This window comes from Anser cygnoides, chromosome Z (genome assembly GCF_040182565.1).
Source record: "Anser cygnoides isolate HZ-2024a breed goose chromosome Z, Taihu_goose_T2T_genome, whole genome shotgun sequence".
Classification (NCBI taxonomy): domain Eukaryota; kingdom Metazoa; phylum Chordata; class Aves; order Anseriformes; family Anatidae; genus Anser; species Anser cygnoides.
The window spans coordinates 47,170,168-47,195,707 of record NC_089912.1 but is presented as its reverse complement, the minus strand read 5'-3'; the positions used below and the strand labels follow the sequence as shown (position 1 = coordinate 47,195,707).

The 25,540-nt window shown below is 41.0% G+C and overlaps 1 protein-coding gene across 3 annotated transcripts in view; it reads left to right on the top strand.

Annotated features, from left to right (window-relative positions):
* Positions 1-25,540, top strand: part of CEMIP2 (cell migration inducing hyaluronidase 2) — a 58,420-nt gene that overhangs the window by 1,919 nt on the left and 30,961 nt on the right. The window contains exons 2-6 of one of the 3 annotated variants that reach the window (XM_013194513.3): positions 881-998; positions 5,647-5,775; positions 17,925-18,261; positions 23,125-23,265; positions 24,197-24,758. In XM_013194513.3, coding sequence (XP_013049967.3) covers positions 17,937-18,261; positions 23,125-23,265; positions 24,197-24,758 — 1,028 coding nt within the window. In that variant the 5' untranslated portion in view covers positions 881-998; positions 5,647-5,775; positions 17,925-17,936. Of the gene's footprint in view, positions 1-880; positions 999-5,646; positions 5,776-5,861; positions 6,014-6,424; positions 6,647-17,924; positions 18,262-23,124; positions 23,266-24,196; positions 24,759-25,540 lie in introns of those variants that run through there. The other 2 variants (XM_013194515.3, XM_048049670.2) reach the window with 2 other exon arrangements.

Below are 25,540 nucleotides of genomic sequence, written 5' to 3'. Positions count from 1 at the left end.
CAAATTGGAAAAAGAATGATAAAGCACGCTAAGGATGAGATATTAAACAGTTTCCATGTAAGGAACAAGGAAACATACTCTATGTATTTAGAGTGGAAAATAAATGAGTAGGGAAGAACATGTATGAGTGGCACGGAGAAGGAACGACTGTATTTTTCAGTGTAAGAACTATGGAGTATCAAATGAAACAAGTACGTGGAAGCTCCAAACCTGGCAAGAAGAGGTATTTCTCACAAGAAGCAGTTAGGCTGTAGAATAACTTGTCATGAGGCATTATGGATGCTAGGAACTTATGTGAATTCAGAAAGCAACAGGCTCTTTTAATGGCTGGAAAATGAAAGTGTATCAGAGGTGATCCAGAGCCTCCAGTCACTGGGAGATGGGTGACTAGATAACCAAGTGTTGGTGTATGTTTAGTTAACTATTTCTTATATTCTTATCATCTCTTGTCACCAGCTACTGTGCTAGACAAACCTCTGCTCACCAGACAGATAGTCCAAATTTATTTATTTATTTATTTGAATAAACCTCACTGAAGTCAGTAATGGTCATTGCATTTCGCCACAATGTCTTGTTTTAGAGGCTGACTTCAAAGAAGTGGCATGTGTTTTACAATTACTGAGTATGTCAACCTGAATTCTCTGTTGTTTTAAATGAACTGTGTTTTGCAGCACTGCAAATGCACATCAGAGAATCAAGGGACTCATTTCTGATGGTCAAATACTTCTTGTTTTTACATTTGGCTGTCATTCATATGAGACACTTCAATTCCTGTTTTTGTAAAAAAACAAAAGGTCAGGATGATATCCTATGCAGGGAACCCAACAGATAACTTTTCCTGTAACAGTAATTAGCCTTTGTATTTGTTCTTTCCCAAAAGGAAAAAAGGTTCAGTCAGCCATTTGGTGACATACTGTGTTGACAGAAAACTGAAAATTTACTGGAAATAAACCCCTCCAGTTTTACGTAGGCATATGATTGCTTTGATACAATACAAGGTAAGTATTATTCTATGGTATTACTAAAAAGTGCATCAAATGTGTTTTCATGCAGTTTTAGAGAAGTCTTTTTTAATAAAAAGAGTATAATTTTGAGGACTATGGCCTGAATGCATATTGGAGTTTAGAGCCCAAAGCTGTGCACAAAGATTTGCAATAGTAAATTATATTGTACAAGAGATCTGTTTTGCACTGTGTGATGGAAGCTTTGTTTTAAACCTCTGTTTTATGCCATGGGAATGTACCTTCCCTTGGTGTCCTAAGGTTGCAATTTAATTGTTAGTTTTTCAAAGATACAAAAAGTATCTTACCTGCATATGTCTCTTCTTGGATGAAATGGATTACCTGCAAATACAGCTTTTACACTTGTGTTTGGGAATGCTTTAGAAGTGTTATAGCTTTTTTTTTCCCTTTTTTTCTGGAAGTATTTATGAATGCTTTTTAGTTATCTGATGTTCCTGAGCATTTCTACTTCTAGATATTTATACTGTGCCTTCAATCAGATATGTAATTCTTAAATATACATGCAAAACATTTATAATAGATTTCTCAACAGTGGAAGCCAGACTTTCCTTCTTTCTCCAAGATTAAGACAACACATTTGTGTGTGTGTGTGTATCTGCTGTATTGTATATATCTGCCAATGTGAGTGAGGATCAGAAATCTGGGTTTCGTGTTCTGCTCTTCCTTTTGTAAATTTCTCAGTACGTTAACTAAAATTGTTGTCTACTAAACACAAAATTAGACCCCCCAAATACTCAGGACATATATTTATGGCACAGAAATATTATGCATGTTCTGCATTATTATTATTAATTATGCATGTAGAAATGCAATAAAGTGATAATGTTAAATGCATGAGATGAAACACAGTCATAGATATTCCAAATAGTCTCACTAAATTCTGGCAGGCAACTTGTAGGAGATAATGCATTTAATGATTTTTAGTCTGCTTTATGGATTATGAAATATAAGAGCTCATACCCCATAATTATCAAAAAAAATATAATAGATATGTAAAGATCTGTAGACTGCAGCTTTTGGTTTAAGAGCACAGCACTCCAGACTGGACTCTCCTTGGATTGACTAGACTAGTAGTTTTTCTGGTTACATTTTGTTTCCATTTCTTGATCAAACAGGCAGACAGGACCAAATAGCCCTTAGGGTTACCAGTAGCTCATTTAACAATCAGTTTCCATTAAATGTAAGCCAAATTTACTACTGCAGTTGCCTAGTATTTTTGGCATTACATATCAACCCTAATCACATTGAAATAAATATTGAAGTGACTTGGAAGGTGGAGACCTTCAAAGAAAAGCCTTCCCATGGAAAACTATTTAAATACAGAAGACAGTCAGATTAAATCTTTTAAGTCACATTGAACCAAAATGCAAACACAGCGGAAAAAAATCATTGTAATTACTTCTTGGTGTGAGACTACTCAGCATATGGATAGCTTTGGTAAGAATTGTGACTTTTACTGAGATGATATTAAAAATTAATGCAATATGAGTTTGCATTTTGTATTTTCCAAACTGTAATTTACAGAATTATGGAAGACAAAATACAGCCATATCTCCCTCCCCTCCCCTCGCTTTCCCTCTATGTTTTTCTGCTATATATGTCTGGCTACTCAGCCTATTCTCATTTGGTCCTCATAGTTGTCTCCAACCTTTCTTTAAAATCCCAGTTCACAAATCCTCCTTTCAACCTTCATTGCAGCCTATGCTCCCATCATTAACAGGAGTTTTGAAATGATTCTGCTGGTTCACTGTCAGTGTCTGCTTACAGAGTATAACATTTAAAAGACAAAAGAAACAAAATATCTCATTTTTTCTTGTTGGCTTTCAACACTTTCTGATCTCTATATGACCCAGAATCTTGAAATTCCAATGTGTTTCTCTGCTGTAAAATTGTTGGTAACATCTGAAGTGAAGAGGCAGAATGAAAGGTAGGGTTTTGATAGAACTCAACTCAGTGGATCGATTAGGGGAAGCTTTAGGGAGGTCTGTGAAATCCTTGAAGCACACAGAGCAGAGTCTGAAGCCTTGTTATGTTCGCCACATGACACAGGTTTTTGCTGTCTGTTTTTAGTGCTATTAATTTCAGTAGTAATAAATGAAGTCTCTAGTAAGACTTTCTTCACACTTTCTCACAGACCTGCAAAAAGAGAGCTGAGTGCTAAGTGGCTTTGTTCTGACGTGAATTAACAAAATGGCACGGTCCTTCAGTGGGAAGGGAAGACTACAAGGTGGAAATGTCAGAGGGGAATTGTAATACACTATGACACAAGAAGACACACTGAAACTACTCCCTACTAAAACCTGGTTACAGATCTAAGCATTCCTCTAGTGTGCAATTTAAACGCTTTCATCTTCTATTTTAAGCTGTCATTACATCTTGTTAACTGCTGCTAGCTTTGGTTGAAGCACAGCATTTCAATGGAGGAGCAGGAGTTTACCAACAGCAAACCTCTTCAGCCTAGGCAGCCTTTGTTTTATTTCAGGAATCTCACTTTTCTTTGCCACACAATATGTTAAACTCCCAGAGAGGTAATTAAAAATACATGTGTTTAGTATGATAATTTAAAACACAGCTACTATATGGAAAAGGTATTACCACAGAGTACCCGGGATGAGTGCCAGAAAGGCTTAACAAGGAAAGAAATATGTATGTTTGTTCTCTTACCTGCAGTACACCAACAAAAGCAAAATTTTCTGAATCACAAGGATCTGGATAGGAATTCAGAGTTAGGCCCTGATTTTGAATGGTAACTGGACACACTTACCACTGACCCCCCAGTCCACTAGAATTTATTTTTGCTTAGAAATACAAAAGGTGGCTTCCTTACTTATTTTGAAATCATCAGACCATGGTCACCACATCAATGGCCTCTTTCAAATCTGCCTTTTGGTATTTTTAAGGTTTGCGATATACTTTTGACACAAGGATTTGTCTGCTTAAACCCAAAGCAGTGTGAGGGAAGAAGTCATGCCAGATGTAGACGCAATGCTTCAGTGCACCATTTGGGTTTGATACCGAGATTTCAAACAGCCAGGTAATCTTGCAAATCCAATCTTTCACATACTTAGGGGTTTAGGTTACTGTTATATCCACATGTAACCATCACTTTTGGAAACTGTAGCTGTTAGGTGATAATTCCATTCTGTAATTGATCTACTGTTTTTACAGTTGACAGATATTTGTGATTTGAGTCAGGTTAACGAGAAGCATGTGTGTGTGTCATTTAAAATATATGTATATATAACACAATGCGTTTAGCTTCGGATTACCTCATGTATGTAGAAGTGTTTCTACTTTTTGCCCCCACACAGTGAGTACCAACAAACATCTACCCATATATCACTGAAACGAGATCTTTGCACACCCCGGACTGGGAATGTTGATCAGCAGTCTGAAGAAGCGTATAAGAAGTAAATGGTTCTTTCTGGTCTTGGACCCATATCTTTCCAATGGATAAGCAGTGCTGTTCTGATAAAGGATAAGCAGTTTCCAATGGATAAGCAGTTCTGTTTCACTTGGCATTCTCAAGGAATAGTTCAGGAATATATGAAGAAAGATAACTGAAGGAGTGTTTTGATGTAAAAGTGTTTTTCAGGATGTCAGACACACGCTAAAAAAAAAAATAAAAGTCCATTCAGTAAAAAGAGTACACCAAGTATTAATTTGCTACTGTTTCACTGTGTATGAACACAATTGCCCATCCAAATAGACAACTGAATTAATAATTGAGCATGTGCGTTTCATGGGCAAGCACAGTAGTACATGTGTAAAATAGATGTCCAGTGCAGTGCAGATTTTGTTTTGTTTTATTTTAAAATGGACATTTGCTTTCCAGCTGAAATATTTGAACTTCACATTAAACAAAGATTAGCTGCCGTCAGTTTGGCTTGGTCTTCAAAACTAAAGTCACTGGCAAATGTGAATGCTCAGTTTGTGTGTGCATTTGTTGAAACGAGGCAAAGATTTACAGTCGCACGTGTTAAAAGGATTGCGCTCCCGGGCATTAAAAAAAAGTTAAGCTAAAGAAGACAAAGGCGTGATCAAAGGGAGATGAAAACGCCTTATTCATATACCCAAGGGCTTCCTTCGCCGTGGTTTACTGCAAGTTAGGAATTGCCCCAGCCTGTCCCGCTTCTCTGCAGACAAATCTGTGCAGCACCGCGCTGCTCCAGACCTCGGTCACGAAGGGGGCGGCCTGAAATCGGCCTCCTCGATGGATGGTGGCCACTGGACGGTGGCGGGTGGCCAGGAGCCCTCGCCCCTCGGCCCCGAAACGAGGGCGACCGCCAAGGTTTCGGGCCGGTTGGGTTTGCAGTTTGAGGTTCAGTCACTAGATGTCTCCTCGGGCTGCACGCGAACACGGGCCGGCTGCGCTCAGCGGTAAACAAAGAAGAAATGGCTAGAACTGAAGTTACGGGGCAGCGTTTATAGGAATATGCATGAGTTATCACTTGGTTCCCAGCTGTCTGGAATTCTCCCAAGGAAATAATTAAGTTGGAAAATGTTGGCTGTATTTCCGGAACCGTTTCATTCAAAGCATTTTGAATCTGATCAGGGCTTTTTTTTTTTTTTTTTTCCCTTCTTCCTTTTTTTTTTTTTTTTTTTTTTTCTTTCCGATTTGTAGAGAGTTTGGCCCAACCTCAGTGCACTGGAAACGGTGGGAGGTCCCAAACTTAAGAGCAGCCCGTTGTCAGATCTACATCAAAGCCAGCAACCTGGGCGGCTGCCCTGGAGCTCCGGGTCTCCAGCGAAGGTAAGTGCTGGAGCTCCTCAGTCCCTCCGAGTTTCTACATCAGACCGATGATGTGCTTTGCTGGGGAACAGCTGCGGGCACCGGTTCCTTAAAATCGAGAATATTTTGGGCTTTGGTTTGATAGTAGTCCAAATCAGACCATACATTTATATAGGCATGTGTATATATGCAGAAACCAGAATCAGATTTTCCAGCTAGCTCTTTTCCCAGGTCAGAGGCTGCCCGGGCACCGGCTCACGTAAGTACCTTTATTTTCTTTAAGCCCAAACGCGTGAGTAACTTTATTCTCTATGTTTCCCTAAGCCTGAACGGAACGAAAACCAGCTGGTACCCGCCCGCTTCTCGCCGCCCTCCCTTGCTGCGGGTTTGTGCCTCCCCTCGCTGCCGCCGCTCACACCCGGCAGGGACCCCCACCACCGCTACAACCTCCCCCCCCAGCACCTGCGCCTTTGCACCGCATTTTGGGGGCTCGGGCACCCCGCGGCACCTCTCTCCCTCCCCACCGCCTAGCTACCGCTCCTGGGGGTCGCGGTGCCGACCACCCCCCCCGAAGGTACCCTCGCGGCGCCGGGCGGGGCGAGGGGCGGGCGGCTCGGCCCCGCTCCTCCCCGTGCCGGGGGCGGGCCGGGACGGAGGAGGAGGAGGAGGAGGCGGCGGTGGAGGGGCGCAGCCGCCTCCTTTCGGGGCCGGGAAGCGTCGCCCCCGGGGGGGTTGCGCCGTCGGCGGCCGCTGCCAGTTGCGTAAGGGCGGCAGCCGGGGCGGGGAGCCGCGGGGGGTGTCGAGCAGCCGTGCGGCCGCTCGCCCGCCGTGTCCGGGGTGGGGAGCGCCATGCCGCCGCCCTGAGCGCGCCGCCGCGACGCGACGGGCCCAGGTGAGAGCGGGGGGGAGGCACCGGCACCGGCACCGGGACCGGGGGGGGGCAGAGAGGGAGCGGGGGGAGAGGGCCGCGCTGCCGGGCGGCCGCCCCGCACCGGCCTCTTTTGTTCCCGGCAGCGGGGAGGGAAGGGAAGGGAAGGGAAGGGAAGGGAAAGGAAGGGGAGGGGAGGGGAAGGGAGCGGCCCGGCCCCGGTGACCCCGTGCCGGGTCCGTGCGGCCGGCGGCAGGTGTGGGCAGGGCGGCAGGTGGTGCGGGGAGCCGCGCTGCTGCCCCTCGGGCCGGCGGCAGGGCAGGGGTCGTGTGTCCCCCCAGCGTTTGGGTTGCGGGCTGCCCTCCCGGCTCGTGGCTCGCTGTACTTGCCCAACGGCTGTGGGGGGGGGGAGAGGGGAAGAGAAAACAAAAAAGCCACCCCGCAACAGCAATGGGGGCTGTATTTCTCAGCCCTCCTAATGAAAGCGGGCGTGCGGTGACAATTGTGCTACATCACGGCTCAGTCCGGGCTGTGTGTCGGAGATGCCGTCCTCGGTTATGTTTTAAAGGTTGAACCAGTGGTGTGGAGTCTCTTTAAAACCGAAGGGGCTTTATATCCCTTAGTCGTTATGACAACGAAATAGCGTCCCGGGCTGCAAAGCTAATTAATTGAGGTGGGTAAAACAGCACTTGAAATTTTGGGGTAGCATCAGCCCGGTTTTGATGCAGCACGGCAAAAGATTTGTAGGAGTGTGGTGCCTGCATTACTGATGTGAAACGGCCCCTGGATAGCAGTAGGGAGGAGCAGGAGAGGATCATCTTTGTTCTTACAGAGCGTGTGGCTGCTTTGTCTGCAGGGATCCTGCGCGCTGCCTCTGGCAACGTGAGGTCTTCTGCCAGGTCGAGCTTGTTGGGAGCAATATTTAGCTTGTTTTTCTTGCCCTCTCCCTGCTAGTTCAGCATCCAGCAGAGAGCGTGTTGTGGGCAAAGTGCCCAGAAGAGTAAGTTTTGTGTAAAGCACAGGCAATACCCCCAGCTATGAATGGGATTCGTGAAGGAAAAAGGAGGAGGAGGAAAAAAAAAAGAAAGGGGAGAGTGAGAAAGAGGGAAGCAACTACAACAGAACAGAAAACGGGAGGTTGTTGTGAGGTCCTTGATAAAGCGAGGTTGCCAAAGTGCCTTCTGAAACTTAGCGTTTGATCTGAAGGTTAGCTGTGGTGAGTGCTGCTAGAGGTAGGTATTAGGTAGGTGGCAGACTATAAGGTTTATTTTAATTAGGAATGTCATTAACAGTGGCTAGGGTTGATGGGGAGCTCTTAACCTGTTCATCAGACTTACTGCTAATTGTTGGAGGGTGGACACACTAAACAGCAGATGTTGGTGACCCCAGTGTAGGAAAAATGTGTTTTTCTTTTTTTTTAATCAGGTCCTGTTATATCCTCCAGAGGTTTCCAAGCTATAACTGGTCCCATGACTGGAACAGTTGCCATTTGGTGGCACAAATCACACTTCTTCCAAGTTGACAAACCAGGTCATGGGGCAGAGGAACATAAAGGTTATTTTTTCCTTTAAGGGATGATTATAAAAATAGATATGGCAGAATGAGATCTGCTAATCCTAGCAGCTTGAAGAACAAACCATGGGGCCAGTCTGATTCAGACTCTTGATCATGACATCCTTACCATGAAAGGTGCAGATAGATGCCCACATACCCAAGAAAATATGAACTAAAAGAAGTCAGTACGTCTCCTTGGTGTTGAAGCAGTGTCGTTTTTCTTCCATATGAAGCAAGAAGGACGGGCACTGGGAATGTCGGGGATGTTGTGCAGTGGCTCAGCGCTGCCAGCTGTACCTGTGGGAGATGGGGAAGACCCAGGCCTCGCCTTGCCACCGCCCCGCGTGCAGGCGCCAGGCCTCTGCGTTGTTTGGCCTCTCATGGGAGGCGGTGGGCGTGAAGACCCATACCCTGGAGCTTGGCTGGGGGTCTCCTGCTCCTCAGCTCCTGCCTGCCCCGCTCTGTGACCCAAAAGCTGTTGGCAGCAGTCAGTGGGAGCTAATCACCTGGCCAGTCTCCCTGTCTGCATAGCCAGAAGTTGTGTGACACGAGCACAATGGCAAAGCTCATCCTTTGCGTTAGCAAGGCAGTTCTTTGGAATTGTCTAAAGTGTACGTCAAAACAAGATTAAAATCTGTAACGTTTAAATTACAGTTTTTTGTTTTGAATCAAGTCATGCTTAATCTTGATTCTAAGTCATTCTGATTCTAAGCCATTCTGAGCTTATTTTTACAAAAAAAAAAGGATTTCGGTGTTGATTTAGTGGAGATATTTTTGGCAAGACAAATGGGAATGAATTGTTTGTAGATGTGGATTCAGAAATCCACAGAAGTATTTTCCTGGAACAGCAATACTGGGAAAGGAAATGGGGAGGGAGTAGAAAACTATATACCTTGAAGAAAGATGTGAGGGAGAAAAAGTGCTGAATTTGCCAATATGGAGAGGAAATACTGAAGACGTTAGAGAATGCATGCTTTAAGACCTGTATCTGAAGAGAATGCATGCTTTAAGACCTGTATCTGATTTTCTTCCTTTGTTGTGAAATCCATTAACAAAAAGGGACATACTAGTAGCTCTTCTATCTTTTTTGGCACGTGGGACTGAAAAAAAAAAGGTAGAGTAGTCATGTGAAATGACTAGCTCTACCTAGCAGCACACTGCAAAGCTTGGCCGCTGGGTGCAAAGTTCTTGGAGTTCTCTAGAAAGGAATTTACCACAGTAATCCCAAATATGAGCGCAGCTCAGCAGAGTGCATACTTAATGGTGGCTTAGAAGTCTTTGTTTTGCATTTTGGAGACTTGCTTCTGTTCTTACACATCCCATTTGACATCCCATTTCTGCTTGTGATTCTTACAGATGGGAAGTGATAGAGAATGTTTTTCTTTTCAAAAATTGTCCCTTGGAAAAATTTTATGTCAGGTAATTTAAATTACGGTATGTTATTCACCAGGCTCCCAGCTCGTGTATTTCTGTGACTCCTGTGATACCTTAAAAAGCTGGCATCCAGACGTATTCAGGTTACTATGCATTAGCTTAGCTCTGGAAACCCCTTCAGCTTGTACCAGTAGCAAGACTGTTAGCTGTAGAGCTTTGGGATGTCACAGATTTAGCTGGTATTTACCCCACCCTTCTGCTGGAGGCCACCGATCCTGTAGCAGTATTGAAGCTGTTCCCATGCTTCAGCTACCATTTACCAGTCTGACATGTTAATTTAGGACATCAGGTAGTTATATTTTATGCTTGTGATATCAACAGACAATTACAATGGCTGAGCTAAGGGCTTTTTTTGCCCTTAGAGCAAGAGGTGATTTTTGGAAAAGTAGGGGCACAAGGTGTTTAAATGAGATTTTAAAGCTTAGTAGAAGAATGGCCCTATAATGGCAGAAAAAGTGTCCAGACAATTACCTGTTGTCTGGCAGTGATGAGTAATAGATGTCTGGTAAAGATATTACATAATGATACTACTGCTTCCAGCCTCCAACAATTTGAATCTCAAGGACTTTCTAAGCTATTCTTTGTGTAACAATCCTTGACTGGCTTCTCATCTGTAATTCTGTTGCTTTCTGAACCTATACAAATTCTTCATCCAGTACTGAATCAAGTTCAAAAACTTCTCATCTGCTTTTTTTTTTTTTTTTTTCCCCCATTAGAAGAGTCATTTGTATTCTCTGTGCTGCTGCTGACTGCATGGACCTCTGTCATATACCCTCTTAGTGATCTTTTTACAGGATGAAGAATCTTCTGGGGGATCTAACAGCTAAGAGGTGCTGATGTCACATTTGCTTGGTCAGTGGATGTGATTTGGAATTCTTAGCTTAATCATCTCTTAATGCAAACTCCTTGGCTCATAGAAATGCAAGGCAACTCTGAAAGAATGTGGGTGTGCAGCTACACCAATGCAGCCGATGGATGGCAACTTCTCAACCAGCATTGCAGCATTGTCTACTTTGTAGCTGATGCACAATTAAAAAAAATTGCAGAGAGAATCCTTTGAGTAATCAAAGCAAGGGATGACATAAGTTACTGAAATGTGAGTTAGTTTGGGGAAAAAAAAAAAAGACTTTGGAGCTTTAGCAAAAAGGAAAACCAGCATAAGTACAAAGAACCAGGAGGAGGAAGGAAGAAATGTGTATAGTGTTGTGGAAAAGAACATTTTATGATACTGATCAGTGCGTTAGATATAATTTAAATATGATATGCCGCTGATCATTAAGTGATTCTAGCAATACAGTGAGGAGTTTCCTGGAGCATGTATGTTTGTGGCTACTGACCAAGCTAAATGTGGCATTTGACCTTCCTCACTGCCTTCTACATTCTGTGCTGTCATATTTGTTTATAATGTGTTTTATTTTTTTTTCTAATAAGGGCTTTTCAGCCATAATACTGGACTAGAAGGAATTAGATATTTAATCTTACTCTCCTCCGGAAGGCCAAAAATCTATTTCATCAGTCATTTGCAGTAGTGCCAGAGCTGGACCTTACTTCTCTGAAAGTGTATTACTATTATATAGATTTTTTTTGTAAAGCCCTAAGATGTAGTGGTTTGTGATTGGATTTGTGTTCTTCCAGATACTGCAAATATCTGCAAAGACAACTTCTTATCATCAATACGATAAGTAGTAGTTTTTTTCCTTTTTTTTTTTTCCCCTACCATCTTCTTCAGGTGAATGCTGCGAATCAGTTACTTTCACATAGATGCTGTTGACTTAAACAGAGCTATTTATTTGCTTAAAATTAGGCTTGTACTGGGATGCATTGCTGAGCTGTGGGAGACCTAAGTGTTCTGTAAACTAAGCCTCACAATGTCCCTGTGACCATTTTTCCTCATGTTACAGGCTTGGGGCCTAAATGAGCTGTGACTCACGCAGCAAGCTAATGACAGATGTGTGATTAAAATGCGAATCTCCACTTTTGATCTCTTGTGCAAATTATTAAAGCTTTCCTTTCTGAGAATGAGAAACACAGTAAAAATGATTCCCTTCGTGTCGTCTGTTTTCAGCAGGCGTGAAGTCTGTCCTGGTGTACCGAGCGGGATCCTCTGTAATAGAAACATTGGTAGATTCACTTGGATACAAATTTAAAAAAAGGTTTCTGAAAAATTTCCTCCACCCAAACATTCTATTGTCTAAACAATGAATGGAAAACAGAACTGAGTTCCCCAATCTGTAAATGATTTATAAAGATTAACCATGTCAAACAGAAACAAAGGGAACAAAATTGAAGTTGCTGGAAGTGTTATGGCATGATTTTAAATATATGGACCACCATTTCAATGCCATGGCTTCTGGCTATTGTTTCCTTGTCTCAGAGGGCAAGATCTAAAGATGTTACAAAGGTATTATAGCAAACCAAAAATAGCTGTCTCTTGACATCTGTTAGGAACAGGTGAGTGCTTACAGGAGAGTGTTTGGTGTCCAGGAATCAGAGAAGACAGACGTATCCCTGCAGTCTCAAAACCACGAGGATCCCTGAACTTTGTACATCAGCTTTCTGAAAAGTTAGGTATTTCATCTGCTGTGTCAAGTGCTCTCCTGGCAATTATGTGAGTAAAACCAAGTGACTATTGCAGAGCTCATTCACAAAAACTGCTGATACGAGACAAAAGCATGCCCAGTTATCATTGGAGGGAGGAAACGCTTCTTGTAGAGGGAAAAAAAAAAAAAAGACACTTCACCTCTGATTTTTCAGCCCTCAACCTTAAGGGTGGTCTACCAAACACCTTCAGAAGAAGCCAGGAACTAAATTCATGGCTCTCCTCTATGTCGTAAGCCATAAACATGAGTGGTTTCAGCTGACATGCCATAATTTCATATTCATTCCCACAGTCAAACGCGTATTCCACAGACTACAAATTACCTGTCTCCTTCCCTTGGGAACCAAGCTTTTCTACCTTCCCCTTCCTCTGTCCCAACATCCTTTCTAATCCATGGATAGTAATTGAGTTGTTTTGCATATCACCAGAAACATATATAACTGTCTCCTACTTGTATACCGCTTTGGAATTCTGAATTTGGAACAGCTTTGGAACATCTGAACCAGAGAAGGACTTGTATGCTTAAAAGATTTTACTAGAGCAAGTGGTAAAGATGGCTTTTATCTGTGGACCTTGTCTTACACTATAGATGTTATTCATGCTTGTACTTCTGTGTCTTGATCTATGGTACTTTGGAAAGACTTTATTTTTGAAAATGTGTTCCTCGGTTTGGTTAGTGCTTGTGTATCAATCTGATCTTGTGCATTTTCTGTGTGTCAAAAAACAAAACAAAAACCCAAACCAGTACAATTAAGTCACTACACAACAAATTCAGAAAAGCTGGGTCAGTGTGATTCATTTTGGACAAAGTTTTGTAATTATTACCTTGTAATGTATTTGTAACCTTTTCTCACTGGCCATTGCTGTTATTCCTCTGAACTTCTTCTGAAACTGCTAGGCGAGAGAGAAGACTCAGTGGTGGTGTGCGGCAAGTAGTATGTGTGATAGAAGTCATCTACTGCTTTTGCAGTTTATTTAGTTGGGATTTTGTAAACATTGTGATTTCCCACAGCTACATAACTCTGTTAGTTTTACTGTGCAAATATTCCTTCCAGCTTTTGCACTTCATGATGGAAAAGTAGTTTCCTATAAACATGCTGCCTGTTATAACAATGAATAGGCATAATTTCAAAACAAGGCAGTGGAATAAAATGTGAAACAACAGGGCAGAGCATGTGGACACCCCCATGTGCCTATTAGGGACTATCTTTTTTCATAAGGGAAAGCTTAAGATTTGTTGAACTGGGGACTTCTGAGGCATTTGAAATATTTTCCTGAAATTGGTATCCCTAGCAGTTAATGGCCAACCTGGAGGCTTGTAAAGGCCGTGCTCATTGTACTTCAGTAGTTTATACCACGTTGTGTTCAGAAATTATAGCTACTCAGGAACTTTGATACAGACTTCTTACCCTTCTTGAGCACCTCACACCAGACGAGTCCCTTTGCCAAGAAAGCAGCAGTGACCAACGTGGCACTGTGTTAGAAAGGGAAATAATATTCTTGATGTGTGTGGGTTTCTCTTACCCTTTCCTGGTCCTTTTCTTAATGACAGTTACATACTCTGAGATTAAGTGCTGTATTAATAGGTCAGCATGCAACTGCTAGTGTTTAATAGCCAACAGCAACAAAAGTTTGGGGTTTCTTCTAGCTTCTTTTCTGTTTAAGAATACTTAAGACCTGTTAACTATGCATCCTTAAAATATACTTAAAAGGAAGCATTAATTTATTTCCACTATGTAGAAGTAAGCTTACTTACTTACAAAGTTTTGAGAAGATGCAATGGTGAAGGAGTGTTAGAGCACATCTGACATGTTGCTGTGCTACGCATTTCACAACAGATGTGTGAAATGTCTTGGTGTATTTCACAGAATCATTTCTCACTTTTTGGGTAGTTTCAGATGATGTTTTGAACTGCCTCGTGAAAGGTGTAGAATAATCCAGTTCCTGTTCAGGAAACCAGCCCCCTTCTGAGTAACAGATAAGCATGCCACTCTCTTCTGGCTTCAGGAGAGTCAGTTGTTATCCTGTGCTTTGTACAGTGAATACATTTCTATTTTTTGCCAGTATGGGACAATGTAGGTTCATTTAGGTGTATGGTAGTGGCACAAGTTGAAAGGGGTGAAGGAACATGTGAGGAGAGCGGAGATGTTGCAGCCTGCTCGGCGGCACTTTGGGGTTTGCTGTCAGCACAGGTCAGGTGCTCTGTTGACAGAAACAAGCTTGCAGGTAATTGCTGCTTCTGTTGAGCAATAAACTGGTTTTGTTTTGTATTCTTTTAGAGTGGTTTAAGCTAGATTGTCTGGCCTGATGAATACGAGAAGTACTTACCTGCTTGCCGATGTGGTGTTAAGGGGTGCATGAGCAGAAGCCTGGGTTGTGTGGAGTAGTGCTGGTCTTGCAGAAGGATGGCATGCAAATGTGTCTAGCTTCCCAGCACAGAGGTGGTAATGAGAACATGGTGGGCTGAAGCAGCTGTCATCTTCTAGCTGAATCAGCATATTTGAAGTTTCACTGGTATTAGTTAGCTGGAACCACGTACTTACATGTCCCCAAGTAAAAGCTGTGGTGAAAAATGGGTATCAGGTTTGTGCAGACGGAATTCTCTACAACTAGCTGTGTATTTTGTAAAAACTTAACTTTTAGTGAAATCACTGCAGCAAGCTGCAAAACAAAATTCCGTGTCATGGCAGTGACACAACTCACCATGTAGGGTTGTAAAAGTTGTGGTTTTCTTGTCCAGGGCTGTGCTACCGAGGGGAGATACCTAAATCGTGGAGCTCCTTGTGAGGACTTGTTTTTCTGTGGGGCTAGGAGGTCCTGGAGATAGGCCAGTCTGCTCTTGTGGCTTTGATTGTATGGGGGCTCCTTTCATTCAAACCCTTTTTTGCCTTCTTTTTTAAAGGAGCATAACATAGGCACAGGTCAAAGGGAAATGGGAAACCTTAGTTGTAGGTGGAGAAAGAAAAAGTTCTATGTAGAAAAACTCAGGTGGTTGGGAACTTGAAAGAAAATGTGTTTTTAAATAGTTAAAACTTTTTTTTTTTCTTTCCCCCAGCCCCTGCGTTTTGGTTAAACTGTATCTGTACAACCAAATAGCCTCACTCTCTAGGGCACTACTGATTATATAGCTATCTACTTCACTTGCGTTTGTTTGATGCTATCTGAAAACTTCCACAGTGGAAATAAGTCAACAATATGAATCAGATTATCAGTGTGTCTTAATTTAAAAGAAAAGTCAGTAGCTGCTCTGCAGGATAAAATTCATCTAGAGAACTTCAAATGACACAGGAAGAGGGAAGGAAGTGTTGAAATGGTTACTCCTCTTGTAATGGAAAATTATATGGTATAATTTTTGATTGTGCTAAGTATCTCATTATGGCTGTTTTCGTTATTTTTATTTTGTAATGGGGAAAAATGTGCCTCTGCAGTCTATTTTCCACCCATCCTTGGGGGTGACCAGTGTTACCACTTGAATGGGGTAGTTAGAAAATTTTTACAGTTTGGAAAATGGGGGTTGCAAATAGGGCTGAATGCTTTATAACATATAAGACAAAATATGTTTGAAATATAACACAAATGTTTTCAGTGTGTTGCAATGAGTGACTTTTTTTTTTTCTTTAGAGTGGTAGCAGTCTAAATAGGCCTTAGTAGACAGAATTGTGGTAAAATTATGTTGTAAAAGTAAAGCTTTGCATAAGCATTCTGGATTTAGTCAGCATAACTGATTAGTTAAAAGACCTGTTAACTCTATATGTTTGACATTATAATGAACACTACATAGCCAGTTTGTCAGTGAGGTAGATAAACACCATTTCTGAAAACTTTAGCCAAGTTTATGGAGTTTAGGATCCAAACCATGAAAAAATTTCATCTCTGGATCAGAATCTTCTTTATTTTTAACAGAAAGATGGTTAGGTATTTGTTTTGGTTAGACATAAATACTGCCTTTGAATTAGTTGAAAATCTTGTTCTGTAGTAAGCTTTTAACACTACTTGTAAGACAGAAATGATTGAGATTTTACTGTTGAAAGATGTCTAATTGAGTTTAAAAGCACGTGGTGAAGGAAGGCTGTTTTACAATGGTCATAAAGCAGTGGGCAATGAATTTAGGGAGCAGAGAATTAGGTATGGGAAACAGTTTTTCAAAGAAGAGAATGGTGAAAATCAATTGACTGCAGCAAACAGGTGCAAGAAACACTGCTGGAGGATTTGGCATAAGTTTTGCACTCTGGGATGGCTACTCCAGTTAATGTTTCAGTGCCTTTATTGTCATTTTGCATACATCTGGAGGTGCATTGTCTCCCATGAAAGGGTAATCCAGTCTGCTCAATAATACCAACTCTCTTGCCTTGAAACAGTGAAGTATCAGATTTTGCAGCATGTCAGACAAAAGACTCCTTTGCTATGTCTCAGAACAAGATTACAGTTGTCGTATTTCTTCTTCACCAGCGTGCCTGGCACTTCAGAGCATAGCTTAGACTTCCCTTTGTTAATGGAAGAGAAAGAGGATCTTTATGCATTTGGTAGTTTTTGTTTTCGTTATTGGTAGTTTTTATTTTCATAATTCATTTTGTGATTTAATACATGTGGTTTGTGCTTAATCCCCTTCAGGATTTGGTTTAGAAGGTTAGGTTTCAGTTAACTGAAACTTGAGCAGCCTTCTCAAAAAATCCCTCATCCCTTAGAAATGTTAATAATAAAAAATAATAATAATAATACCAGCTTTGTGTATACTCCTTACCATACAGCACAGTTAAACAGAAAGCTTAAGAAAGCAGTTGAATGCAGTTTGGGATCTCTTAAGGCACAGAAAAGTGCAGTGGTTTAGAACCATTGGCTAGAGTGGATCAGGGACAAATATTTTTAGTGGCTTTTCTCTCTGGCTGCTTCAGGAAAAGATAGAAATAACATGAGTAACTGAAATAAAAGTAGTGCTCAGTTCTTGGTGGTAGGTACAGAAATCTGGAGCAGTCGTGTTGTTTCCAGGATTTGTGTCCAAACCCAAATATCTCAGCAATGAGACAAACCCTGAGGTTTGTGGAACAAGACTTTCCTTACAGGATCGTTCCTGATGTACCTTTATTAGCAACTGAATCCTGCTGCGAGCGGGTTAAGAGTTTGCAGGATCCACATTCCTCAAATAAAAAAAAAGTGTTGACTAAGTTGCATCAGCGTGAATATAAATAAAATTGTTTTTATGTATTCAATTTAAATGCTTCTTGCTGCTTCCAGTGTGGAATGAAGGCATGTCTCCTTCAGCTTCTTTTCCACAAAGGAAAACAATGAGGAGCTTGTTGGGTTTCTGCATGCAGAAGAAATACATTTAGGCATTCTTCGCATAACTGTGGGGAAGAAGGGGTTGCTAGCTTTCTCATTGTTCAACTTGTTTCTTAATCACACAATACAAGTCAACTGTGAAAACCCTCCGTGAAAATACCTAACAGAAGTGGTTTGTGCTGTAGTGTTCCCATACCAGATTCTTTCCAGTTTGTATTGGAGGTATTTGCTATTGTTGCAAACTGTTACACTGTGGCAAATCACTAATGTCCACAGTGTGAATGATACTATAGAAATAGCTACATTAAGGAGGAGGCATGTGTCTTAGAATTGCTGCTTTGTTGTTTTTGTTTTCTTTAATGTACTGTGCTCTGTATTCTGAAAGCCTGTGTCTTATTTTTATTTTTATTTCTCTGTGTCTGTGTGTGCCTTTTGCAGTGACTTTGTAACATGCAAGACACTGATGCCAGGGGGAGTTCCCCTGCTTTCCTTCGGCCTCAGAATGGGAGCAGTCACAGGTCTGCTGGGTATGTCCCGGGGAGAATTGCCCCTCTTCGACCCCCACCACCTTCACAGAGCCACGCTTCAGCCGAATTTACCTCTGCAAGACAAGAAGCCCGGGCGACGTTCACGTCCTTACCATCTGGACAGAACCGCCGTCAGGCAGAAGCCAACAGACATAAAAATACTCTCATTTGCTTTGCCATTTCTAGCTTGTCACTTTTTCTTGCACTGGGAATTTTTTTGGGAATAGCTTCAAAATACGCTCCAGATGGTAAGTTCTTGCATGAACAAAATTGTACTAGACGTTAAGGTCCCTGTGAACATAGTGCAATAATTCTGCATCGGAAGCAGTGTTAAAAGTTCAGTGCAAAAATAGGATGCTTACTGTAATTTTAATTTGGAAGGAAGCTGTGTTTGGAGGTTTGGTTCCTTTTGCTGTTATCAGTGTCACTTTGTGTTTTTACTGTGAACTATTTATTTACAGGAAGAAAAAAAGCATAGCAGTAAATAAAGACGACTGGTGAGGGGGAAAGAAGTGAGAATATTGTATCTGTATTACATGTGTAATTATCACGTGTACGTAGAAGTTGCCTATTCACAAAGTACAGGCAAAATGAAATACTGTCTGTGTAAGCAGTAACTAGGGAAGGTAGTAAGGAGCATTCAGGTAAAACATTTAAAAGTCTAGGAATTTATACCAGCAATTTTTTTGCTTTGTTTGTAAACAAATCGAGCAGGGAGTTCTTTGACCACTTAGCCCTGATTTTTTTCAATTTGTCGTAGAAAACTCGGCAACTTTAATGGAATTTGGAAAACCTCTAAAATGTGACTGTCTATAAAGCACAAAGACGTGGAGTGATTAACTGCTAGTCATTAAATAGAGAGCCCTCTGGCCAAACACTTACTATGAGACCCAGTTGGTAAGGGTTTGTAGTATCTTTTGGAGCATGGGTTCTGTTTTGTTTACCTAAGGAAGAAATCGGGTTTCTAAAAGTTTTCAAAATGATTTTTGGAATTGAAACTGGTGCCTATTGTAACACTACAAGCTTAGACTCCATGGTGGCTTTTGGAGCAGTAATTCAGAAGTTTCTGTTTCTAGAGTCAATGCAGCATGTGCTGAACAAATTAAATAATCAACTGAAGATTTTAGGTGATAGTATAAAATGGATGCATTCATCTTAACTGGGACACAGTTCATGGTGGGTTGCAGATATCTCTTGGGTGAAGTTACTGAGTTTTCCTAATAATTAGGAAGGAAAACAAGATAGAACAAACACTGAAGAAGTAGTAAATGGAAGATGACTGCTATATTGTGAAGTAAATCACTAGTAATATGGGCATATGGACATGCAGTAAGGACTCTAGTTACAAACAAGTTGAAGACAAAGCTGACGGGTGATCTAGCACATTGATTCTAAGAAGTACTTGAGGGGAAAAACAACAGCAACAACAACAATAATAGTAAAAACACACCCCAAAACAAACAAGGAAAGCCTTTCCACTTTGATACCAAGACTTTAAAACATTTAATTAAAAGCTGTAGGTTTTAATGGTTGTTTTAGTAGAGGTGAGGCTGTACTGCATGGACAATGTAAAATAATAGTCTTCTCATGCTTTAAAAGCTGGTAACGTGAAGGAGATGGGTTTGCCACTTTTAAAATGAAAATGTTTTTGGAGTATTAAGATTTTAATAAGTATTATTATTTTTTCCTCTGCAGTAGTTCATTCCCAAGGCATTGAATTTTGTAGATTTTCTTACACTGCATATGTGGTCAACATGTAGTTTATGGATCACCAAAGATACTGAGGATGCTGCAGTAGACCTTTTTATCTTTGTCTGCTGTAGTGACTTACATGGAAGTTCAGCAATAATCAAAGGATGTAAACGCTTTCCTTCAATGTCCCGTTGCTCCTCTATGGAAGTCCAGCCAGCTTTCAATATTGGCTGTTGAACTGTGTCTTTCAGAAGTTTCCCTCCACTACCTTTTAAAAGAAAAACCACGCACATAAAATCTATTGGAAGCCCTCACACAAGAGAAACTCCATGAGGGCACAAACGAAAATCTGACTGACTGAAATTTTAATTTTGTGGCAGTGTTGCTGCAGCGGCTCCCCAAGGATTCTTGACAGGTTGAAATGTTAATACCCTCAGCTCCATCCTCACACATGCGGTACTAAAGCCAGCCACTGCAGTTCCAGCTAGGTGTGCTCTTGCTGAGGGCTAATTGGAAATCCATATTGTCAGTGCTTTTAATGGCTGTTTAAAAGGCAGTGAAGGGAATGTGAGACTTAGTAGTAATTGTGTGTAAATCCTAAACCTCCGGCATACCTTCCCCACAGGGAAAATGATACTCGTCTGCATTTCTGTTCCTGCTCGTCAGCTGGTTTCTTTTTTCCTCCTTGCTTTTATCTTCCTGTCATCATCTTTTTTTCTAAGGAGTCCTTAGCACTGAAGATCGTGTAGAGTGCTGGAAATGCAATTTCCTTCCCCATTTCCAGGGGCTTTTGCTACAGGGTCAGGAAGACAAGCAGGGGAGGTTGTCAGGGAAAAGTTCTCTTTGGCCTTTGCAGTTCTCTGCTGGAGCTTGCCCAGGGTAAACAGGATCCTCAGAAAATTTAGCTGCCAAACTGTGATAAACTTCTGCTGAGCATAATATAACACTGATAATTTTTTCCCAGAGGCCTTAAAAACTCCAGACTTGGTGGCTAAGCAGGTAGAAAGCAACTATTTAACTACATTTTGAGAACTGTTTCCTGCCTTTTCTCCTGCCAAATTTCATATCCTTTCTCCAACACATGGAAGGTTCTAGAATTTTATTTTTTTGGCAGGGTGTTGTGTGTGTGTTTTCTTTTTTTTTTTTTTTTCCCACCACATGCAAAAATATTATTTTCCCACCACCATCACCTTACTAGAAGCAACTAAACCTTATAGACAGCTGACCCATTTTTACAAAAATGCACTGAAGCAGAGGCTTGACTTGAAAAATTTTCAGCATGAGTGGTCAAATATGGCAGGGCTATAACTACCTAACATTTTCTGGTTTATGCTTCTGTTTCCATTTAACCTTAACTGTCGAGGCAATGACTGGTCTGTAAAATCCAATCAGTAATTTTGAAGGTAACATATGGTGAAGTACTAAATATTTGATGTTTCCCTGCACCCTTCTGCAATTACTAAGGAAGAATTTCAAAATACTTTTGCTGAGCACATCTGATTTGCCTGCCAAAAGTTGATCCACTGTGCTTCAGAAGCATGATCATGTTACAGGAGTGCCTATTTCTGATTCCAATGGCTTCCTTGCTCAAACATAATGTACAGTAGATTCAGTGGGGTGGTTGTTGTGTGTTGTTTGGTTTGGTTTTGTAGTTGTTGTGCTGTACCTATTCTTTAAAACTCAACAGGAAAACTTGTGCAGTTATTAGATCTTTTTCCTCCATGAATCACGCTAAGTAGAAATTACCAGGTTGCTGACTCATGGTTTCCTCACACTGCCCTTTGCTACCAGCCAGGAAATGTGTGTTTCTTCACAGAGACTGTGTGTGTAGTGTCTGGGGAAAGGGGCTCAGTGACTGTGCATGAGTCAGGCAATAGAACTGCATTTTGTCAGTGACTGCTCAGCAGTCTTGCAGATAGCAGTGTTTCTTGCTTTTTGGCTTCCCCTCGTGTTGAATTTCATTTTTTTAAATGCTGTTTTCTTAGGATCCCCCCAAAAAAATTTCTTTTGTTTTTATTTTTATATTGCTAGTTAGATGCCTTTTGGCTTCGTGCAGTTCTGCTAATTTTTTCCCACTGGCAGGCAAATCTTGGTTTCTGTGGGTTTCCTGGGTTGGAAAAGATTTGAAATGTGGAGAATAACAGTGAAGGAAAACAATTTTGTCAGCAGAACTAAGGATGGCTTATGTTAAATCTGTGGGTAGGCTTCTCTTTCTTTGTCTTATGGAAAAATGAGCTATTGCAAGTAGCTTTTTGCCCCCAGCATTTCAGATGCATAGGGCATTTTTTTCCAGAAGATGTGAAAAGGCAGTTATGACTGTTAATTTCAGTTGGGCTTCTAACGTGTTTATTTTGACATCTTTTGGGTTGTGTTTTTTCCTCAATAAAAATGTTTGTAGTCTGTGTTTTTAATAAGAAAATCAAAAATTCAAGACATACTTTCAGTTTCTGTTTTCATAGTACTTCTATGCTCCTGTGTTAATCAGCTGCTTAATATTCTAAAAATGGGTATGTTTTAAGTACCATATTGCTGTAAGTTCATCTGAAATCACACAACCCTGTCACTTCTGTCTGCTACTTCTCCTTCTCTGGCCTTATAATATGGCGTTGCTGCCTGGGTAGTGCCAAATCTTCAACGGAGTTTTGAGGAGGATCGTGTGTATCACTTCTATAGCGTGGTTCAGAGACTGGTGTTTAAAGTATCTTAGAAGCACAAACCATGGGTTTGGATCCAAATGCTTTGCTTCCCAGGACACTGCTCTAACCATAGAAGCTTAACACTAAATATATTAAGGTCGTCCTGTCCTCCTTTCTCCCATATCTGCAAACCTATACTGGAGGAAGTGATTGGGATGCTCAAAAGCAAGAGGGGATGGATTAGACTTTCTCACACAGGTTCCTGTGACCTTGAGGAAGGTGAGATATTTAGATACCTTACCACCGTGTTGGTATTTCATGTAGGTGGCCTAGGATATCCTGGGCTCAGGGCAACTGCTGTGAACTGGAGTCCTTGCTGCTGAGCTCTTCTCATCTACTGCAGATGATGTAGAAAATCTCGAAAAACCAAACCAACCCTCAAACAAATAATAACAAAAACTAGATGCCTATTGGTTGGCTTGAAAGTACAGTATATGTTGACAGTTCAGTCTACTTGTGGTCTTCAGTGTTTTAATTTTGGTACATAATGACTTTCTATCCTTGGAAGCTTAGCCCTGATTCAGGTATCTTTTTGGCTGCATGAATTTAAACATTAGAACTAGTAGCTGCAGTACTGTGAACACAGAAGGAGGTGGGAATCCTTTGTGGGTGACTGACTCTGCCTTATTTAGTATGCATCTTCATGCTGCCCTGATTGCTGTGGTCCTGTTGGTGATGCTTATTTAAAAATAAATAAATAATATATTTCACTTTATATTGCAGAAAATTGTCCTGATCAGAATCCTCGTCTTACAAACTGGAGCCCTGGAAAAGATCCTGAAAAGAGAGTTATTATCAAAAAGGGGGATTTGTTTCGTCTGAACTCAGATGCTACAGTACACTCTATAGTCATACAAGATGGAGGTACGAAATGGAAGGATGAAAAACATGCTTCAATTCATAGAATCGTAAAATGCTTTGAGTTGGAAGGGACCTTAAAGATCATCTAATTCCAACCCTCTTTCAATGGGCAGGGACACCTGCTATACTTTGTTGCCCAAAGCCCCATCCAACCTGGCCTTGAACACCTCCATGGATGGGGCAACCACAGCTTCTCTGGGCAACATGTGCCAGTGCCTCACCACCCTCAGAATAAAGAATTTCTTCCTTCTATCTAACCTAAATCTCCCCTTTTAGTTTAAAGCCATTCCCCCTTGTCCTCTTACTACACCCGCTGACATAGAAGCATGCTCCCCAGCTTTTCTGCAGGCCCCCTTTAGGTATTGGAAGGTCTCCCCAGAGTCTTTTCTTCCCCAGGTTGAACAATCCCAACTCTGTCAGCCTGTATTTATGCATGGCTTTTACTTTTGTGATTAGTGGAAAATTACATTGGAATTTTGGTATTGACCAGTTCCTTTGCTTTTACTTTTCTGCCTGCTGTCAGGCCACTGTCAGGCCAGACATACCAAATGTTAAAATGATAAATGAACACTATAAAGTCTGTCATTGGAGCAGTGACATGGTTTTCTGTAAAACAGTAAAAAAAAGACTTGTCTAGTAGCTTTCTAGGTTCGGGATCTGATTGTCTTCTGATGATGAACATAGTGTGTTAGCAATTTGACCAAGATGGTAGAAAAAAATAGGGATAAGCTGACCAGATGCTTAGAAAGGTAATTCACAACCAGTAGAAGTTACTTTCATAAATATTCTTAACCTTATTAAAAAACTTAATAGTTTGTTTTCTGGGTGTGGAAAACAAATCTTTCTTAATCTTTCTGTTGCTCTTATTGTGATCTTGATTCTTTGAGTCTATCTTAATATTGCTTTGACTTACAGATTTCTTTTTTCCCTTTAGGGTTACTGGTTTTTGGTGATGATAAGGAAGGTTCTAAAAATATTACTTTGAGAACTCGTTTTATCCTGATAAAGGATGGTGGAATGCTTCATGTTGGAGCAGAGAAATGCCGCTATAAATCCAAAGCAACTATTATTTTGTATGGGAAGTCAAACGAAGATGCTGATGTGCCAGAATTTGGCAAAAAATTTATTGGTGTGGGTCCTGAAGGAACATTGGAATTGCATGGGCACCAGAAGTTATCATGGACTCTTCTGTCAAAGTCTGTGAATTTCTCAGGGCTGGCCTGTGGTCATTATTCATTTAAAAAGAATTTTTCCCGAGGACTAAATGTGAGAGTGATTGATCAGGATACAGCGAGTGTTTTGGAAGTGTTGAAATTTGATACTCATGATTTTTCAGAAGAAAGCTTGAAGCTCCAGAACTTACTGAAAAATAGAAGTCCTGGTCGCATTATTGCTATTGCTGTAGGAGATTCAGCTGCTAAAAACCTACTGGAGGAAACTAGAGTAACTATTCAAAATCTTCTGGGAAGTAAGTTTGTCAGAGGATTGAGTTACAGGTAAATAATTCATTTTCCCTTTTGTGTTGAGTAAATATGAGATACAGAATTTGCCTTCTTTGGGTGGTTTTGTTAAACTTGGACAATGTCTGCTCTTACAATACTGACAATTCTTTGTAGATTTTAGGTAGTACAGCAGTAGTGCTATTTGGCATGTGATGTTTTAATAGTGTAGAGATGTTTAGTTACAGGTATCTGTGTGATAAATTTAATTACTTACTCAATTACACTTTCACTGTTCTCTACAGAAACTGAAAGTGGGTACAGCAAAGGATTTTTTTTTTTACCCATTCAAGCACACAGTTATAACAACATAGAAATTGTTTTCTGTTCAGGGGAGGAAGGAATGCCAAACTAAAAACTGAATACAGAGAAGGGGTGCTAATCATCTATTTCAAACAGCATTTTACTCATCCCAGCAGATTGGTGAAATGAAAGTACATTAGCCTTTTGCTGATGCTTCAGGGGAACTGATTTGTAAAAATATTTTATTACTGAAGCATACTTGTCAGGTGTGTTTGTATCTTTTGAATGTTCTTTTCAGTTGTTTGGGGATGAAATGGTAGGACGGTTGAAGAGATATAGTAAATGTTACTGTAAAGCAGAGAGGTTAAACTTCTGCACTGTTCATTTAGTTGTTGCAAATGACCTCCTGCATGTTCTGACCCTACCTTTGTATTGTGCAGGTTTAACAGTAAGTGTTGAAGGGACACCAAATGCACTAACAGTCAGGCAGTTCTTCAGATACTGTTAAAATGGTTTCATATAACCTGGTTTTATTT